General features: G+C 40.8%; 1 protein-coding gene across 2 annotated transcripts in view; it reads left to right on the top strand.

The window, feature by feature from the left end:
* The window catches only part of CLINT1 (clathrin interactor 1), a 73,931-nt gene that overhangs the window by 47,784 nt on the left and 7,855 nt on the right, over positions 1-18,292 (top strand). For both annotated transcript variants that reach the window (XM_075900630.1, XM_006138297.4), the window contains exons 7-9: positions 6,669-6,915; positions 11,727-11,805; positions 16,948-17,025. In XM_075900630.1, the coding sequence (XP_075756745.1) occupies positions 6,669-6,915; positions 11,727-11,805; positions 16,948-17,025 (404 nt within the window). The remainder of the gene's footprint in view (positions 1-6,668; positions 6,916-11,726; positions 11,806-16,947; positions 17,026-18,292) is intronic.

The following is an 18,292-nucleotide window of genomic DNA, read 5'->3' as shown; positions in this document are numbered from 1 at the left end:
CTGATTTAAGCTTTTTGTCCCTTTCCTTCAAAAGCAAGTTTTCACGTGAGAACATCCATAAAGCTCCTTAGCCATATTTCAAATAGAAAATTAACAATGGATAAGTATTTACCTGGATATTTCCCTCGTGTTGCATTGTGCTTTTATGGTTCTTCCTCGCACTACTGCTTATCCCTGGATGGAACTTCAGTTCCTCCTGTCCCAAGCAAGTCTCTATCTCTCCCCCCACCTTTCGGTCCCTCCTCTCCTTCCCAACAAAACCTTTCCTTTCCTCTGTCTTTCTTGCTTACTGTTGATTTCCTGCTGTACCCAGTGTTTTTTAATTTTCTGCACTAACCAATTCTCTAATTTAATAGTCTGCTCTTTCATACCTCATAGTTATTACATCTTGCATCTTTATTTGTTCTCATTGCTTAACTTAGGGACAATGTTTTTGATTTGCCATAAAAGTGTGGCATTATTAAGTACTAAGATCAGTTTTAAACAAGGGGTAAAAATTGGAAATTGTGCTACATACACACATACACTTCCAAATAGTAGGCAAGGTGAGGTGGTGCCATCTAAGTCCCACACTGCATAAGAATTCCGACTTCTGCCAGTCCGCCATGGCTCTAGAACTGCACAGCAAGCCATCCAAAAGTATCCTCGCCTCAACACGCAGTGGAGCCTAGTTTGAAAGATGTTACTTGGGCAGTGGGAGTTGAAACAAATGGAAGTTTTGTCTGCAGGAGAAGCAAAGTCCTCAGGGCGGGTCCATATTCTCACAGGAATCTCATGATGGTAATGTGTAATACAAACCCAATAAATCATATTGATAGCTATACTCCTAGAATAGTGGCACCAATTTTTATCCTTTTGTAACCCTCTAATTGAATACTTCAGGTGCAGGTTCTACATAAATATTTAATATCTAAGCACTGGTGACTGGATTTAGTAATAATGCATGACTTAAATAAAAACAAATCCCACATTGCCCAGAAAGATATTTTGAACAATGTATGCAATAGATACCATATTGGTACCCTTTTTACCCTCCTGAGTTCTTGGAAATAACCTAAATCAGTGTTTTTTCAATCGGGGTCCACATAATTCTGGGGGTATGCAGAGATCTTCCCATTATTACCCCTTGTTTAAAACTCATCTACATTTTTGCCTACTTTTACAACAGGCTGCATAAAAAGCACTAGCAAAGCCAAAACAGGTTGGATCTCTGTGGTCTGGCACCCTCAGGACCTGACTGGTCCTGAATGAGGGAGTTTGCTGGACCAGGAGGAAGTTAATTCTGGCGCCTCTGCTGATGGACTCCAGGCTTTCTGGGGACTGTCAGCAAATCCAACTGGGCTCCCCTCTGGGCCCCTGGTCCAGGTCTGCTGCCAGCCTCAGCCACCAGTCCAGATCTCTTCCTAGCCACTAGCCAGGTGCCAGGCACCCCTGCCGTCTCCCCTCGCCCCCAAACCACCGGCTACCCAGCTGCCAGGGCTCTCTGATCCAAAGTCTCTCTTGTCCAGCAACATCTGTGGTTCTGCCATATCACAGATGTTGGTGGACCAGAGAGGTTCATCCTGTACCAACTAAAATTTCATATAAACAATGATTTGTTTATACTGCTCTATGTACAGAACTAGGCACTGATATGCAAGTACAGCATTGATGTATTTCTAATTACCTGGTAAAAACAAAAAAGCATTTCAGTAGAAGTGTGCTGTGCCACCTTTTTGTAGTTTTATGTCTGATCTTACAATCAAGCACTTTTTAAGTGAAGTGAAACTGAAGTATAGGCAAGACCAGTCGGGCTCCTGAGCAGGGTTCAGTAATCTTAGGACAGTGGGTCTCAGCCTTTCCAATCATAGAAGTGGAAGGCTAGACGGGACCTTGAAGTTGTTCAGTCCAGTGTCCTGCACTGTGGCAGGGTCAAATAAACTGTACAGTCTAACCTATTATTTAAAATCTCTGACTTGGGGATTCCGCAATCTCCTATGGAAGCGTATTCCAGATCTTAGCTACCCTTATAATTCAGGTTCTTGTAATAGTTATATCTCTTTTGCAGCAGATGAAACCCTTTATTTGGGGTCCTGCCTTCAGTGGACATGGAAAACATTTGATCATTATCCTCTTTATAACAGCCCGGCATGTATTTGAAAACTCTAATCAGGTCCCCCTCCTCCTCCTCTCTTCCCCCCTTCCCCCCCCTCCACCCCCCCCGTCATCTTCTCTCAAAACTAAACATGCCCGTTTCTAACCTTTCCTTATAGATCAGGTTTTCTAACCCTTTTATGTTGCTGTCCTCTGTATTCTCTCTCCAATTTGTCTGTCTCTTTCCAAAACGTGTTGCCCGGAACTGGATGCAGTACTCCAATTGAGTACTAAACTTCAGTTAGTCTATAAGGTGCCACAGGACTCCTCGTCGCTTTTACTCCAATTGAGGCATTGTTGACTAAGTGGAGCCAGAACAGGGCTCTCCCATGTCTGACATACAATCCGATTAATGCATCCCAGAATATCACCTTTTGTTGCAGCTGCATCATGTTGTTTATTCATTCAATTTGTGAGCTATTGTATCCCCCAGTTCCTCTTCAGTAATACTATCACCTAAACAAATTCACTTATAAACCTATGTTCTCCACTGTTTATTCAGGGTGCAGTAATGTAGAATTAATATACTATTTTTGCTCTGAAAAGTGACTACGTAAGAGGTACTGCTTCAGTCCATAGATTTTTCTCTGTGTTCAGTCTTAACTGTTGACTTTGGTGATTAAAGCCTAGGTTTTTTTTTTTGTTTTTTTTTTTTACACCTGTTACCACTGCAAAGTGAATACTGCTCTGGAAGGATGAAAACACACTCTCCATCTAGCTAGCATCTTGTCATTAGGATGCTTCCCAGAATTCAATCACTATCTTTATATTTTTTTGATGCATGAACTAGCAGATCCCAACTTGACTTCCTTTTTCTAACTAGACCTGGAATCTGGATTCTTTACTTATGCTGAACACACTTGATCTAAGTATTGAGATAAATATGTAACCCCAGCATGACTTTTTTCAGAGCAGAACTACACTTAAGGTATGGACAGCTGTTTGTGGAGAAACTGAGCCTACGGTTTAAAAGGTGAACCATAGAAGGAAAACATTCCCGTCTCACCAAATTGTGTTTCTTTCCCAAGTTATCAGTACTGCATGGCTACATTGAAATGGTAGAAGAGCAGGGAATTCAGAAAGCAGTCGCTAAAAAAAGCCACTGGTTTTCCTGTTCGTTAGTATTCCCCCGAATCTTACACTAATGATTCAAGCTTAATTCCTGTCTCCTCATTTCTTTGCACTCCATTAATGGTGATCCCATCCTTATGCAAAGAAGCAGTATTTTCCAAATTTATCTGCAGGTACTTTCATATTTCTGTAAAACAATTTAATATCAAACAGGAATTCTTGAACTCAGTCCAATTCTATTCCTCTCCAATATTCTAAAAAGCTAGTGTAGGCAGCAGATGGCAAAGGGAAACAAAACTGTATTGGTCTTCTATAAAACCATAAGTGGTACTCTTTGCTAAAGGTGACCTTGGTTCAAAAAGTGGTAATCCTTCTTTGCGGACTAACTAGATTCTGGGGAAGGCAGTTTGAGGTAGTTTGCCTAAACCTAAAGGACAGGGAAACATTTTCACTCCTTCAGTAAAGCAAAGGAATAGACTACAGACTAGAATTCAGCTCCTGGCTGTTATATGAACATGCATTGCTCATGGGGACCGTATTTTTAATGATTCAGTACAATACTAGATGAAACTCTTAACATTCACAATGCAGTTCTCACATGAAGCAGTGCCATTTTATAGGGATTTATTCTGTACATAGTAAACACACTTAAAAGGAACATTAATCTATAATGTTTCATTGCTGTTAATGCGACCATCAAAGAAAAATCAAAATGAATCTCCTGAGACATTCAGTGGGAAGCAGTGCAGTTTATTATAGAAAATTGGGCACTGTAATATTTGATGTCCTACATTTCATTGTATATATTTAACCTCTGGAAAGCTTTCAAATATAATAAATGCAGCCACCTAAAGGTTGTTTCTCTAATGCTGTGGATTTTGGAGATCAGTTCACCACTCAAACCCTTTTTATTTTTAAAGTCAGAATTTCTGGTTGTGCAGCAGGTAAGATGGTGTAGATCATTAAAAGGTCATCTATGTCTTACTCTTGAGCAAGTAAGATTATCCTTATTACATTCCTCTGAAGCTCATGTTACACTATAACACGGACATTCATTGGAAGTGCACATTTTGTTAGGATATGTGACCGAACCTGACACTTATTAATCTTCTTCTCAGTTTCTCCACAACACATGCACACGTTGGGTACTAGAGACTGCCCTGAGGTGGTTAACAATAGTAATTGTAAGCTGCAGGGGGTAACCGAGTTAGTCTGTACATGATAAACTTAAAAAACAACTAATGGTCTGATAGCACTTTAAAGACTAACAAAACATGTAGATGGTATCATGAGCTTTTATGGGCACAGCCTTCCACGAAAGCTCATGATACCATCTACATGTTTTGTTAAAGTGCTACCAGACCATTTGTTGTTTTTTAAACGAATGGTCAGGTAGCACTTAAAGACTAACAGAACATGTAGATGGTACCATGAGATTCTACATAGACAAACAACCATTGTCACCTTCATTGTTTGGTAGGTTGATAATGACCCAGCCATCCAGTATTACCTAAAGGGCCCAATGAGGGTTGGAGACTTGTGCTAAGCACTGCATGAACATGCCATGTAAGGCCCTGCCCCAAAGGAGCTTACAGTTAGGGTGACTAAATGCTTATTACATTAGTGAGCTTGCCAGTCATCTCACTTGGATTAAAATCTTGACCTCACACCTGGAAATGAAAGTAGTGGTCTGGTCTGGTCTCATTTGTGCATAGTGCTCATAGTACTCTAGGCTCAGAGGGCTGAGTAGGATTGCCAGGTGTCTGGTATTTTAGCCTCCTGTCCAGTTAAAAAAAAAATTCAGAGAATACCGGACACCTGAGATGTCTGGTATTTTCTGAATTTTTCCCCGGCCAGGAGGCAAAAATGCCAGGCACCTGGCAACCCTACTCAGCTCCTCCTCCCTCCCCCCCCCCCCTCCCCGACACTCCCAGCTCCCTAACCCCATGCTTACCTGGTTCCCCAAGGCTGCTGGCACAAAATAGCAATGCTTCCCCTGGGTCTTAGTGCTCAACCTGTCCCGTTCCAATCCCTGCACTCACTCTTAAAGGGGACATGCTGTTTTAATGCTGTTTTACTTTAAATTTTTTTTGGCTCAACTTTGGTCTCCTCCCCAACCCCCCTTTTTTTCCTCCCTTCAACAGAATTTTTTCCCAGTTTTTTTTTTTTGGGGGGGGGGGGGGGTCCGTATTTTTATTTCAATCATCTGGCAACCCTAGTGCTGAGAGCTGGCACAGGTGAGAGTGGCTACAAGATGAGAGTTAGGTGCACTGGCAGAGCTGTGTGACAGTCTTGTACCACACTTGCCTGTACGTCTGGCTATAGCTGATGCTGTTAGTCATTGGAATATGAAATGGAAGGTTGAGCATTTATTTTGAATGATCATGAATTGAACCACTTCCAGTGGCAACTAGACAATGTTTCCCATTTCCTCTATGTATAGAAAGTAGGCCAAAGTTCCTGCCATCGGTAGAGAGCAAAGGCTATCCTCTATAGCAAATTGTGGTTATTGTCCTATCCCTACTGACAAAAGGACAGTGCTTGTTCAGTTAGATCTGTTAGAACTTTTCTGCATTATTAAACTATAAAATCCTTCCATTTTTAACTGTGTACCCAGAAGGGAATTGCTATTTCAAATTAGTTTTCAATATATTTAAGCTTTCTCTGTAGCATTTTTCATTATGTACCATTCTGTTGCAAAAGTGAATGATATTTTAAGTGTGGGTTTTTTTTTTTGTTTGGTCACAAGCAAAGTAAGAGTGGAGAATATAATAAATCAGATGAAACATGCATTACGCTGTGGTACACACACATTTCAACTAAAACACATATTTTGAGGCACAACAAAAAGGTGTTTTCTGAGATGGAAAATTTTGGATACAGGGTTGTGCAATACTGTGAAACAATCTTATTAAACTAGGTAACAATTTTCACATACTTTAAAGAAAATAAACTCCCAAATATCTCAAATGGGAAATAGGCTGGAAGTGAGTTTGGCATGCTTGATATCTTACAGACAGCACCTTTCCTTGGTGCACCGTTTCATCTGGACCAGTGAATGACCTGTGGAGCAAGTGTTGAACAAGCCTGCCAACTTCACTCTTTCCAAATCTCCTTAACTGCCTAGACTGCTGTATCAAACCAGTATCTTCATCCCCCAAACATGCACAAAAAAGTCTCTGAAAAATGGGAACAATACTACACTGACTTTCATAAAGTGCAACATACGTGTCAAGTATTATTTTCTCAAATATTAAAAGTTGTGTGACTTTTCCTAAGTCGCAGGCTGTACAGTGTGAATACAAATCAAACTGTGAAAAGGCTGAGAATCAAAATTCTTAAGGCCTGAATCCAGTGTCCATTGAAGTAGATGAAAAGACTCCATTGATTTCCGTGAGCTTTGGATCTTGATTCAATTCTTCCTCACCAAATTTGTACTGATTGTCATTTATATTTCGTTCCAGTGACAGTGATGAAGAAAAGAAAGCAAGAAGAGGTAAATCCCCCAAAGGTGAATTCAAAGATGAAGAGGAGACCGTGACGACCAAACATATTCATATAACACAGGCAACAGAGACCACCACCACTAGACACAAACGCACAGCAAATCCTTCCAAAACCATCGATCTGGGAGCCGCAGCACATTACACGGGCGACAAAGCAAGTCCAGATCAGAATGCTGCAGCTCATACCCCACAATCTACTGTAAAGGTCAGATGTAACTTCCATTCTTCCAACTCTGAAAACATCTTTTTTTCTTTTAAGGACAAGAGAACTCTGAATTACGTAAATTATAAATCAGCCTCAAAAGTAACTCTTTTCCTGGAAATTACAAGGGTTGAATTTTCAATGTCTTAAGACCCTAAAATTGGACCTAAAATAAATATCCCTTTATAGTGCCAGCTCTACACACATTTAGAATGGACAGTCTCCGGTAGGTAGATGTAGGGATTTTGAGCAGAGTAGCTGTCATTTCTCTTTATATGTATTGCAAAATAGCTGAAGGGGAGAATTTAAGGTGTTTTTTTTTTTTTTAATTTCCAAATGTCTGGTATTTCAAACATTAGCATTATATACAATACTTTTGATTTTTTTTTTTTAGCTGTTCTGGTTTAAAAACACTACAGTAAGCCATATATAGCTATCAAAGCTCTCAAAATACATAATTTGTATTTATTACCAGCCTGAATTAGCTCCTAAATTGTTTGGACATCTCTAAGGAGAAAAAGTGTTTGTGACAAGATTTTTTTTTTTTTTACTTGCCCCTGCCTCGGTAGCCATATTATATGTTACTATTGTCAAGTTCATCAGTCTCTGTTAAGAATTAGAAAAAGTCTAGAGACGATGTTTGAATTACAGAAATAATTTTCGGAACAAGTTTGTGACCCAACCATAGCTCGCTTTTTGCTGTATACATAGGCAAAGGGGGGAGAGCCTTTAATAACATGGTCGGGTTGAAAGCATATTTTACAATGTTTATACATACTGACTTGCTAGTAAAGTGAAGCCTCAAGATTTCCTAGTCCCGTTCCCCCCTTGGATTTTTCCTCAAACGTAATTTCCTTACCGACCCCCATCTGTTTTCTTCCTGCTTTTTAGCTGCTTGTAATTGTGGGCATGCCAGAGTTAGTCAAACAATTATTTGTCAGTCCACAGTCTTTGAATCTTTGTAAGGTTTGCTTACATGCATTGGAAAATATTGGGAAAATGGTCTGTTGACATCTTTTGGAAAGTGGCAAAAACTTTTAGAAGAGCATCTTATCTACCTGTGTATCTTTATATTGTCTATTTTTGTTCTGACACTGACTTGCAAAGTGGCTGTTAATTCCTCTCATCTAGCCTGCTCTTTGTTCCTTATTTGAAATTGTAATCCTCTAAAATTAAACTTTCTTGTTATAAAAATAATTAGTGTCACTGAGACTGCCTCAGGCTGTTAGACACAATGCTCTCAGCATAGATGTGTCGTCTTTGGTTAGGCTCCACAAGAGGTTGTTGCAGAGATTTCTGCTGCAAAGCTGAGGCCGCTCACCCACAAAAAGTAAGACCATGTTTCCCATAGGACTTCTAAATTTCCCCTGTGCTAGTCTTTCATCAAGTTCTCCCTGACAGGCACTATACTGCTCCTATCTGCAAGAAGTCAGAAAATGAATTGGTACTTGTTTCTCAAGTGTATGGGTTCACTTTGGGCTCCCACACAATCCTGGGGGAATTTGGTGTGTGGAAAAGGCTCTGGAGAAAAAAATCTGTTCAAGCTGAGATCAGTGAAATTCAGTCCTAGCTTCCCAGACCTCCCAAAGGGTCAGTCTGCTTTAAGGTGATACTTAACCACCTTTTCTGCATTAGCAGGCAAAGAGGGATCAGAAGCTCTTGATTACTGAGACAGTTCAGCTATGGAATGGGAAGAGAGACTTAGCCTTCATTTAGCCCTAGATACCTGAAAACCCAGCATGGCTGAATTGTCAAGTTGCCGCGCCATCAGAATGGAGTTACTCCATATATCTGAGGCTCAGCCAGCCAGAAGAGTTCCTCTTCGCTTCACAGCCAAATCACAAACAAAACAAATGTCTTAATGCACTCTAGTTCTTGGTATGGAAGTTCTCTTCCACATTGTCTGTTCTCCCCATGTTTTTACTGAGCAGAACAATGTCAAAAGAGAACAATTACTTGTCATCCTGCTCGTAATCAGTTGATTAATGAGGCCCTGGTACTTCACACATGGAGACCGCAACCATGGGCACTTTTCATCTGTTGGTTATCCAGAGCTTCCACCCGGGATCTGCTTTCCTACTTGAATTTTGAAATATGACTGTTGAATGCAGCATTACAAGAGTTTTTAGCTAATTCATGTCATACCATCATCTCAAAAAGAACAGAGTCTCGGAAGCCTCTGCTTATTTCTGCCTCAGACTCAACAGTTGGAGCTAATGGACTGTGTGGTGACAGCCAAGAAGAACTAAAGACATTCCTTCGTTCTTAATAACTTGTCTGCGGCCCACTGACAAGCCACCACTCCCACTCTTAACATGAGCAGGCAGCAAGATTCCACTGTCTTTCTCACATAGCACAGATCATCAGAATCAACGTGAAACCACCTTGCGCCAACATTGGTCTATTTGGAATTTGTTCTGGGTCTAAACTCTCAAACTTTGTTATTGTATCCATATACTTTGGTCTGTTAAAGCTCCATTCTTGATTTCCATGACTACTTGACAAGGACAAGGTGATCATGTCAACTTTGCTTTCAACTTTGCTTTCAATAACTGATGTTGTGAATTCTCTGTGATGTTAAGAGAGTCCTCTTGCCTTCTACCTAAATCTGAAGCATACAGAGGAATTGAGGCACAAACGGAATCTCAGATGAGAAATCAGCTCGAACAAGATCTATAAATCTGCAGAGCTCCAAATAAGCCTTCAAAATAACTATTTCCAAATGTCTAAGATATGATATTAGAGAAGTCTACCCCAAAATTGGCAGACTAAATCCCCAGAGTCTACAGTGGCAAAGCTCTCTATGGGCTAAGGTCCTTGCCTGAAAAGATGAATCAATGACCAGTCAACTCTGAGCATATCTTCACCAGGGTCTACAAACTGGACTATGGCCTTAGTGCTGCCTGTGGAAAGGGGGTTCTGAAGCAGTTCTTTATTTTTAAAATTCTTTTGAGAGTGGGATTGTAAGGCTTTCCCCCTCCTCCAGAAGATCAAACGCTTATGTTTTCTTTTCCTTGTGTGTTTCAGGTTCTTATTTAGTCATATCCCACAAGTACTAATTTAATGAGTATGTTAGAAGGATCACACATGAGCTAGGGGTCATCAAATGAAATTAATAGGTAGCAGGTTTAAAACAAAGTACTACTACTTCCCGCAATGCGGAGTCAACCTGTGGAACTCTTTGCCAGAGGATTTTGTGAAGACCAGGACTTTTAACAGGGTTCAAAAAAAGAACTAGGTAAATTCATGGAGGACAGGTCCCTTAATGGCTAGTAGCCAGGATGGGTAGAAATGGTGTCCCTAGCCCGTTTGTCAGAGGCTAGGAATGGGCTACAGGGGAGGGATCACTTGATGAATTCCTGTTCTGTTCATTACCTCTTGGGAACCTGTCATTGACCACTGTCTGAGGACAGGATACTGGGCTAGATGGACCTTTGGTCTGAGCCAGTGTGGTCATTCTTATGTGAGGTATCCAAAATGCTCACTAGCTTTATTCCTCCAATGTCACCATTATAACCCCCCCCCCCTTTCCAACTACTGTCTGATTCCATGATTGTAAGTAGAGACTAGGGATGTAAAATCCTGTTTAATTAACTGATTAAACGTTGTTTTAACCAGTTAAGTAGGGGAGCTGGTTACCGTAATGAGTAAGCCTTAACCGTTAACCATTCACATGTAGATGCCATCTTACAATGTAGTAGCCTGCCTGGAGAGTCCTGGAGGGTCAGCAGACCTTCCCCCTTTTTCTCATTGACCATGACTGATTATTCTGGGCTGCCTCCCACTTCCATCTAAAGTAAGAGAATCCACAAACTCTATGCTAGTGTGATTCGAGGAAGACATTTTCCTTCTCTCACAAACAGCCAGGCAGACCGTTAGTAAAGCTATACTAACAGACTTTTCAGCAGGCACTTGCTCTGCCACAGAGGCACTTGACCCCAGTGCCAAGGTTCAGGGAACACACAGAATGCCGGTGTCCTCCCGGCGTAGGAATGTTGGCTACATGTGTGCATTCTTTGTGATGTTTCCTGATAGGATTCAGGGTATGACAGAGTAACCAGACTGATGGGGATCTCTTCCCTTTAGAGCTGGATGGCAAGCAGTTTTCTCATCTTATAAAAGGATTTTTTAAAATCCCATCCTGTATTGGGCAAGTATTTGAAATTGCAAAAACTTTCACAAACCAATACAGGTTGGACCTCCCTGGTCTGGCACCACCAAGACCTGAGTGGTCATGAAGGAGGGCATTTACCAGAGCAGAGGAGGTCAGTGCTCTGCTGGTCCCCACTCCTTGGCTCCCCTTCTGGCTGCCAGCCCTTCTGCCACTGAGCTTCTTTCCTGGCCCCAGCCTGGCTCCTGTGGGCTCCCAGCTCCTGGCCCAGCTTCCAGCTGTGCTTTCAGCACCAACAGGACTCCTAGCCGCCAGCCCCCTCTACTGCTGGCCCCGCTATACTCCCAGCGCTTGCTGGGCTCCTTCCCACTGGCCCTTCTGCTGCTAGATTGCTGCTGGCCCCTTCTCTCAACCATGGGGTGCTTTGATCCAGCAGCATCTGTGGTGGTTTCAAATCAAAAACCAAAATTATTTTTGTTCTGGAAGTGTCACAGTGAGATGTGTAGAAAATTTCAAAACTCTCCAAAACTTTCAAAATTTGTCAAAACTGACCTTTGAAGAAAACCATTTGGGGGCTTTTCATTTGGACAGCGATTCTCAATTCACGTGTGAAGTTGGGGTTGGGCAGAGCTAGACTTGCAGTTGAACTGTAAACAGTGTTTCAGTCGTGTTTTTAATGCTGATGAATTGTTTTATTCTTTAGGCTTCAATCCCACCTGGCAGCAAGTCTTCTAGTGATCTGTTTGATCTATTTGATGGTACTGGCCAGTCAGTCTCAACAGGTAAGAACTGCCTTTATTTGTATATCCTTAAGCTATGGTCTGTTTAAGTGACTGCACAAGCTTCTGGGCTTTAATACCAGCATAAAGAGCAACAGAAGAGTGGTGAAAAGCAAAGAAATGTTTCAAGTACTTAAAAAATGTAGAGCTGTGTATAAGTTTTAACAGCACACAAATTACCATATTATATAGGTTTATAGAATAATGTTAGTGGATCATAAAAGATTAGCCATTAAATCAGTCTGTCAGCAACTGCCTACGTTATAATGCAGAGTTATTTATAATTAATTCTAAAAGCACGCATAATCCAGTCAAGTTTAAGTATTTCTCATGTTACAAGGTAAGGGATTGGCAGCCATAGAGATGACTGTCCTCTATTCACAAGGCACCTCTAATGTGTATAACAAAAGCAAAACACTTTTATCTCCTGATGACCCCTGGATAAACCCCAACCCTAATACCAAAAACCTCACTCTGTTATAGTTATAGTTCTGTTCAATTAATTTCACAGCGAATTACTCTGAATGCTATACTGCTATTTAAATTCGCTCCTGTCTATGCTAGCACTAAACTATGACATCACAGTAACTCTTTTAGGCAAGCGTTATATTTTAGTGTCTTTCCTACAAAAGTTCAAGACCTCTTTCTCGGGTGTGTGTGTGAGACAAAAAAATTGTCATGGAACAGACCTTCATGGCAGCCACAGTTAAAACAGTGGATCATAATCTGCTAAATGGAGTTTGTCATTAATCATTGAAAGGTGTTTTAATGGGACAATCTAGGAAGAGAGAACTGGAGGAGGATGAGGGTGGTCAGATGGCTGAAAGTAATTTTTTCCCTCAGTGGCATCAAGATCAATTTGAACAGAGAATTAAGCACCAGTGCTAGCCTGTTGGTTGAATGAAACCTTGGAGAGCAGGTGTGTCTCTTCACTGCAAACAGAAATGTTATTACTGAACACAAGCACTAGCATTTCTGTGTAACACAGAGCACCTTGGTAGGACTTCTTTCCTTTCAGTTGTTCGTATTTGTAGTGGCTTATAGTGGGGCTGGATGAGGTCTCCCCACAGGAGATTGGGCTGCAATGCTTAAATCCTGTGAATTGATTGCAGTCCTTCCAACTGTATGTATTGATGAAAATACATTTTGTTGTTTATTTTTCAAATAACTTGTCTTGTATAATGGTTTTTGTTTTTAAAAGGTCCACTTCCTACTTTTTCCTAAAGCCAAGGGCTAATGGCTTTATGGTATGATCCATAATCATTATCTAGATGCAATTATAGAAGATTTGCATAAAACTTAACATTTTGGGTTATTTATGAATTCCTTTGTGCAAGAAAATTCAGTAAAGGATTATACTTGGCACCAATTGTTCCTGGCTGCTATCTCAATGCTGCTATACTTCACAATGTCACCTCTCAAGAGTACAAACTTGTTTAGTTTGCACATGTTATGCCTTCATGACAAATGTGATAGATATCATCTGAGATCCTCCTTTGTGCTATAGTGTGATCTTGGAAGGAGCGCATGGATGACAAGTAATAGGGAGATAGCTGTGTTAGTCTGATCTTGGTAAAACAAAAGGAAAAAATATGTAGCACTTTAAAGACTAACACGATAATTTATTAAGTGATGAGCTTTTGTGGGCCAGACCCACTTCAGATCATATTCTGAAAGAACTGGCATGACCATATATAACAAAGGAATACAATGAAGAAAGTGAACACATTATAAACTAACACATCAGATTTTAGAACAGAGGGTGGGACGAGGGAAAGGGAAGGAGGAAATAGCTTGCTGTAAGTCAATGAGTGACTTGACTGGATGGATGACAAAGCAGAGAAGCTGAGTAGAAACAGCACCCATGGTACTCACTAGGCTACCAAGTTACACTATTATTTAGTTTGTTTTAAGTTTCTCTCCCTCTCGCTTCCTGGAGATCTTTAAAAGTTTTCATACATTAATTTATAATTCATCTTTATTGAGGGAAAGGTAAATGAGTGAAGCAGGTGTTTTGGGAATTCTGAGATCCCTGGTCATTCTGTTAATCCGCATTCTCTTCCACCATACCCTGTTATCCGCAGGAGTACCCTCCCTCAGATTCTCTTAAAAATTCTGTTCTTAAATAAAAATTTAAATCTCCTGTTTTTCTATAGCTATGGAGGTGCCATGATTCTTTGCTTTTCCACCTACTGGAGCTCTCCACATGTGAGCCTATTTGAGCTTCTGATTCTTGTAGCTGTGCTGAGGTACAGCAGTTTTTCCCTTCTGCAGCAGCACTGAGGAGTGATGTTGAGAAAAGGGCTATTACCAGCTGGTCATTGTAACTAATCTCCTTGCTGTCCTGAGAAGCCAGATGGTGTCAGATCTCATTTGGGAATCTTTGAGGATAGCTCATTTTGTGAAGAGTAGTGCTGTCCGCCTGCAGGTTGCTTATGATGACCAATATTTTCCTTGCAGCACAGGGTGTGGGAACATTCCCAGGGTCACTCAAGATACAGTGGAGGGGTCAAAAGCAGCCTTTCATCTCCCCTGTAAAGAAATTGGCAGAGACCTACTGCGAGTTCAGTGATATGTGGAGGCGTTTGTTAACTCTTCATCTACATGCATTTTGCAGTATAGTGGGTGATGTAATTGTTTCTTCTGAGACGTGGGAATACCATGCGAGCTTCACAGTACAGAAAGGGATGCTGAGGTTTGAGATGTACAGATTACTAAAGCTATCCAAGTTATATCCTGTTTACGGAAGGTGGAAAGAAGGACTTGCACAGAGAACCTGCACCAACAAGAGTACTATGCCCACAGTACATGTAGGTAGTCATAGCTATTGTTTAGACTTACTGGAGACTAGGTTTAACTCTAGGCCAGTGACCTCTTCCTTTGAGAGCTACTTTTGTTGCTGTCTGCCTAGGTTCTGCTTCTTTCCTCTCGATCTTAGTGTTCAATCTGAAAATGAAACTGCCACATGAGAAACTTGGCAAGACTGACCAGAGGCAAAGGCTTGAGTCCAGGCCGTGCTCGCTGTAAGTCCAAGATACATTGCAAAAAACATGGACTTATAATGAAGCAACTTAAAGTGGAGAATTTTTTTCCCACAACTGATTTCCATTTGCACAAATGGATATGTGTGTGTGCGAGACTTAAGAGCAGGGAACGGGAGGACTTATAACGCATCAGTTCTGACAAGCGTCAATGGCTTCAGTGTGGAACAGGTATATACCAGGCGACTTATAGTGGGGATGCCCTGTATTCAGAATTCCCTTCCACCTTTTGGGTTCAAAGTGGTAGGATTAGTCAGTGCTGTGGCTGTGCATTCTCCCAGGCTTGTCAGGAAAGCAACAGATCTCGAGGCTCTGGTTTGACACGAAAACTATATTGTATGTTCTGTGTACAAACAATCAAATCTTCGCTGCCTTGAATAGAAAGTAAATGAAGCACTACTATGAAAATGTTTCCTTTTCAGTAGACCCAGTAAGTTTGATCTTCTCACTTAGTTTCCAAATTTGATATTTGGCTTGCTCATGCCACCTCCCTCCCATGCTTGCATTATATCCATAGCAAGATTTCTTTTATCAAAATACAACAGATTAAACTAATATTTTTATATGAATTCCTTCAGTACAGTGCCTACTGCATTTGCTCAGACTGCATCGTCATCTGATTGAAATGTCCTGTGACTTTTCTAAAAAGAATAGCACAGGGATTACAATGGAATTAACCTTCTGTGAGGTTGAGATGCATGGTCCTCTTTCTTTTTATTTGCTGCTTTTGTCAAATCATACACATTCTTCAGTTAGAGAACATTCCCCCTTTGAAAAACAGTCATGCCTTCCTGATATTGACTACAATAAAATAACTTTAAAAAGAAATACAAGTGCACATGTATTAGAAAGTGAATTGTTCCTTTTATTACTGCTAGCCGTTTATTATGAAGGAGATGGTTCTAGCTTAATTAACCCAGTTGAGAGTAGCAGATGGGGCAGAATGTCTTGCAGCAATAAGACAATTCAGAAATGGCACCAGATGTTGGAGGCTGTCCCTGGTGGTGTTTGAGTGCAGCACAGATGTTCCAGTCCCACCTGGCTAGTTTCTAAGCACTGCAGGCTAAGCAGCTGTGATGTAACCTATATAATGTACGCATAACACTAAAAGCACAATAATTGAACTGCTGCTGCTACTTCTCACGGTGTGACTGTTCAGAGGTGAAATCTTTAAGGACAAACAAAAATAAGGTCAGCTTTTCGGTACTTTTAGGCCATTAGAATGGCCACTTAAAAGCTGTAGCGGAAGAAGTGACCAAAACTATACCCTACAACAAAGTGTGTTTTAGGTTAAGTAAAAAGTCTCAGAGCCTTCTGCCTATTCTGTTGTCCCAAATATAATTGTAATGCTTTTTTCTTTTATTTCTAGCTCAGGCTGCATGTGTTTTAATGAAAAATAGTTACAGTATTGTATTCGAAAGTTAATAATTTATCTGGTAGCTTACAAATGCATGGTTGGGACTTTAATGTTGTTGCTCTAGAGAGGGAGTAAACTTATAAAAAATGAACACCAATGTAAGCTTTGTCCTTGAAACCAAGATCATTGCAGAATCATTCAAGCTTTAAGCAACATAAAAACCAAATAAAAGAAGACTTTAAATTTTTCATGGTAAGCAGCATAATAAATTAAGGATTCCTCCAGTAACAAAAAATATTATTTTGATATTTTTTGCTTCCCAAGTTTTAATTTTGTAATCCTCCCATTAATTAGTTGTGTATGTCTTACCAGCACCATCTCTTGCCAGTTTGATCTCTCAAGCTTCATTGAAGCTGTATAAATTATTATTTTAGAATGAACTGTGAAACAGAACTTGCATCTTTGCATCTATATGGCGAAGCACAATCAGCTAGATCTGCAGCATAGGCAAGAAGAATCCAATTTGTCTGGGTTCATAGAAATACAGAATGGTAGTGGTAATGAATCCCCAAATATGGTACAAGCACATATGACAGGCGAAACAACAAACCTTGACTGCCAAATGCAAGAGATTTAAAAACAAGGTGAAATGTCCCAAAGCAGCTTACAGAAAGCCATTGTGGAGTTCGCCGAACAGGGCATCGCTCCACAACCCTGTAAGAACACTGTGATTCCTCTCGTTTCTAGGTGGAACAGCTGACCCGTTTGGAGGATTCGCTGACTTTGGCTCTCCTGCTGCCTCAGCAAGTTTCCCTTCACCACAAGGTAGGATAATTTACTGACAGAAAAGCTCTCGTTAGGGATGAGGAGAGGAGAATTAAGCTACTTTTCTTGTTGTGGTATTGACAGCATTTTCCTGGGGCTGGTTTGTGTTCTGTAACTTGACCAAGAAAGCCACATGGTCACCTCAGTGCTTGATGTTTTTGGGTCTCCTGATATTTTCACGTGGTAGAGGATAAATAAAGGACTCCTGTAAAGGTATTGGGTCAGAACCCTACTTTGCTGCATTCGATGCACCCTGCATTGCTGAGATGCATCCCTTGGCAACGTTGCTCTAAACTCAAAGATACCTTAGAAAAAATTTGCAGACTTAATAGTCACATTCATCAAACGGATATGGGGAGTGAGGGGAAATAGTTCATAAGTAGTCAGAAAAATGATTGTTGGTAGTGGCAAATGGTTCAGAAAAGGGAATGGAAATGATGAGGGGTTTGGAACAGGTGCTGTATGAAGGGACATTAAAAAGACTGAGACTTTTCAGCTTAGAAAAGAGGAGACTAAGGGGGGTAGGATAGAGGTCTATAAAATGACTGGTGTGGGAAAAGTGAATAAGGAAAAGTTATGTACTTGTTCCCACAATAGAAAACTTGGGATCACCAGGATGGGTCAGAATGGTGTCCCTAGCCTCTGTCTGAAAATGGGTGACAGAAGAGGGATCACAGGAGGATTACCTGTTGTGTTCCCTCCTTCTGGGGCACCTGGTATCAGCAGACAGGACACTGGGCTAAATAGACTGTTGATCTGACCCATTCTGGCTGTTCTTATGGATGAGTCCTCTCTCGCTCTCTCTCCCATCTCTCCATTTCAGAGTTGTTCAGATTCCCAGCTGATTTTAATATTGCCAGTCCTGGATTTCAGGTGGCTTCCAGGAGAGTTCTTGGATATCACAAATCAGTATTTTTATAGATTTCAGCTTTATATTGGCATAAGTATCTAAATGGTCATGGAAACACAACTGTGGTATGTTGCAGGCGGGAAAGGAGAATCCCAAACTTCTTGGCAATAGCAGATATCATCAAGTCTGGTACTTGTGAGGGCCTTACTTCATAAAACATTGGTCCAGTGGGAGCTTCAGGCCTAGCTTTGTGTTAGTGAAAGTAGAATTCCATACAGGTTGACTCTTGGAATTATGGTATTGCTTGAACCATAACAAAATTGGAGGTGGCTTTCAGGGTTGAAAATCAAGATAATAAATCTTGCTCAAGGTATTCAACACTTCCAAGTTTTGTGGCTTAGTGTGCCAGGTGGAAAA

Source organism: Pelodiscus sinensis, chromosome 17 (assembly GCF_049634645.1).
Source record: "Pelodiscus sinensis isolate JC-2024 chromosome 17, ASM4963464v1, whole genome shotgun sequence".
Classification (NCBI taxonomy): Eukaryota; Metazoa; Chordata; order Testudines; family Trionychidae; genus Pelodiscus; species Pelodiscus sinensis.
This window is presented reverse-complemented; position numbering and strand designations above follow the sequence as displayed.